General features: G+C 50.2%; 1 protein-coding gene across 2 annotated transcripts in view; it reads right to left on the bottom strand.

Annotated features, from left to right (window-relative positions):
- LOC142990932 (cGMP-dependent protein kinase 1-like) overlaps positions 1-2,500 on the bottom strand; it is an 11,424-nt gene that overhangs the window by 8,819 nt on the left and 105 nt on the right. For both annotated transcript variants that reach the window (XM_076140813.1, XM_076140814.1), the window contains exons 1-2: positions 1,430-2,500; positions 893-1,059 (exon numbers count right to left, since the gene is read on the bottom strand). The exon at positions 1,430-2,500 is cut by the window's right edge and continues 105 nt beyond it. In XM_076140813.1, the coding sequence (XP_075996928.1) occupies positions 893-1,059; positions 1,430-1,749 (487 nt within the window). In that variant the 5' untranslated portion in view covers positions 1,750-2,500. The remainder of the gene's footprint in view (positions 1-892; positions 1,060-1,429) is intronic.

The raw sequence follows: 2,500 nt of genomic DNA, 5'->3' as shown, positions 1-2,500 counted from the left end.
TTATATAAAAAGTATTATGATCAATTTTAACATTACAACCTGGTTTGTGAGTCCACAAAGTGTATGAAGAGAGAGAGAGAGAGAAGAGACGGGGGGGGGGAGAGGAGAGAGGGGGGGAGAGAGAGGGGGGAGAGAGAGAGGGGCGGGAGGAGAGAGAGAGAGGGGGGGAGACTGACAGAGAGAGAGAGGAGGAGAGAGAGAGGGGGGGAGACTGACAGAGAGAGTGAGGGGGGGAGACTGACAGAGAGAGAGAGGAGGAGAGAGAGAGAGAGGGGGGGGAAACCAAACACAGTCATCGAACAGTTCGCCATGCCAACTGCATCATCAAAGAGCCATGTGGGTGTGTGTGTGTGTGTGTGTGTGTGTGTACATATTGTCATAATGAAACAAAACTGCTGTATCTGTTCCTTCCTCAAAATAATTAATGGGAATCATATCAACCACACACACACACACACACACAGATAAGCAATTATCCTCGTGGTCTGTTTTAAGGAATCACTTCCTTCTTCCTGTGCCTGAAGTCATTATGTTGAGCCACCATCTGTGCACATGCACACACACACACACACACACACACACACACACACACACACACACACTCTGCCTGATGTGCTGTTGCTCTTTGTGTTCATTAATAATCATTATAATCTGTTGACTTGTTCCTATTGGCTGGTGTTTGCAGTCCCCGCCCCTTTTTTGGCGTGCTCACTCAGAAGGTGATTAGCATCGTTGTGATACCGGTTAAGCCTGATTGTGGGTTTGGGTTTTGTGGGGCCCCTGGAGTCCGGCTCATCTCCATGGAGACGCTGAGTCACTGCTCTCCTTCCTTCCCTTTCTCTTTTCCTGCCTCCTGCCTCCTTCCCTCTGTGAGCCAGTGATGTAAACAAACCTTCCATCACGTAGACCAGGGAGCCGGCGTCGCCCTCTCTGATGATGCAGGCGTCTTTCCCATAATTCACAGGGTGCATGCAGTCCACGATCTGCTGGATCTGAGACACATCCAGGTTCTTCATGAAGTCATTGTCCAGAATGGCCTCTTTGATCAGAGCCTTTGACCTTTGAGCCACAGACAGACAGACCGAGAGTTCAGCTCACGTTGAATAAAACAATCAGCCAAGTAACTACAGGAACTCAAGTAACTCAAGACTAACAGGACAAGAATCAGAGAATCAACCTACAAACCCACTCCAGATATCTCAGCAACACAATCTGCCAATCCTCTCCCTGAACATCATCAAAACTAGCAACCACCCACAGAACCAAGCAGGAAGTCACAGTCACGTTCATGATGAGGTGACCTAAGGTGGCTGTATGTGCGTTCAGATTAGTTTGTGCGTCATTCACACCCTCCTGATAGTACAACCACTGGCCCGGTGTAGAACACGCAGACCCCAGACTGGAACACACACTCAGACCGTGGACTTACCCGGGGCTCTTGGGGTGAAAGGGCAGGGTGAAGTGGCTCAGATCACTGATGTCACAGGCAGTGGGCTCAGCTGAGATGGCGTGCCGTTTGCTGCGGTGCTGGTCTGGCTGGAGGGGGAGGTTCTGCTGCCGGGCCCAGACCTGCTGGGCTGTGGCCGGACGGATAACGGATCGGTATTTGTCCAGCTCATTCTGTAGCCGCTGAATCAGCTCGTCTTTCTGGTCCAGCTCCAGCTCCAGCTCGTCAATCAGGACATCGCGCTGCCGCAGCTCCTCAATCTTCTCCTGCAGGGCATACTGGAGGTCACGCAGGGTCCCCATTACTGTGAGTTCCCTGGTAGGATTTCAGGGTGCCTCTAGTTCCTCCAAGTGCATTGGGGTTCTTCAGAAAGACACAGCGTTCCTCGGGGAAGAGCTGGTTCCTGGAGGAATCCTAAGATGTGCTCTCAAGGTTTGTCAGGTTCTTTCTGACTCTTTCAGGTTCAATAGCATTTCCATACATTCTCTGGGGTAATGGTCTCCCTAGAATTCTTCTTGGGGGTCCTCAACAGGCCTTAGATATTCTGAGGATGCTCAGGGAGACCCACCCCAGGGACTAGATGGACCTTAGAAATGTTCTGGAATTCCTTGGGGTACTTTAGTATTTACTCTGAGACTCCTCAAGATCCTAACTCCTCCCTTAGTTTGTCTGGGCCAGGTAGTCTCTCAGGCTGTGAGAGGCTGTGAGACTACCTGAAGGTTTCCCTCTGCTTTCAGACCCTTGGCACAGTACAGGAGGGGTCCTGGTTCATCTGTGTACTCCATCCAGTCCATCCACTTCTCATGGTCCAAGATGTTTCCTCTGGGGCAGTGAAGAACATTAGAATCCTGATCAGAGTTTCAGTGGAATCCAACATTAATCTTCAGTTATTCAATAAAAACAAAACAAACAAAATATTGTTCAGGTTGACGCTCAGAAAAATGAGAAAGGGTGATCAGCTGAGTTATTCTGTCTGTCTGTCTGTCTGTCTGTCTGTCTGTCTGTCTGTCTGTCTGTCTACCTGCCTGCCTGCCTGCCTGCCTGCCTGCTGCC

Source organism: Genypterus blacodes, unplaced genomic scaffold (genome assembly GCF_046128005.1).
Source record: "Genypterus blacodes isolate CSIRO-AG114 ecotype Tasmania unplaced genomic scaffold, CSIRO-AGI_Gbla_v1 ptg000016l_1, whole genome shotgun sequence".
NCBI classification, from domain to species: domain Eukaryota; kingdom Metazoa; phylum Chordata; class Actinopteri; order Ophidiiformes; family Ophidiidae; genus Genypterus; species Genypterus blacodes.
The sequence above is the reverse complement of the archived record's forward strand: the minus strand, read 5'-3'. Positions and strand labels throughout refer to the sequence as shown.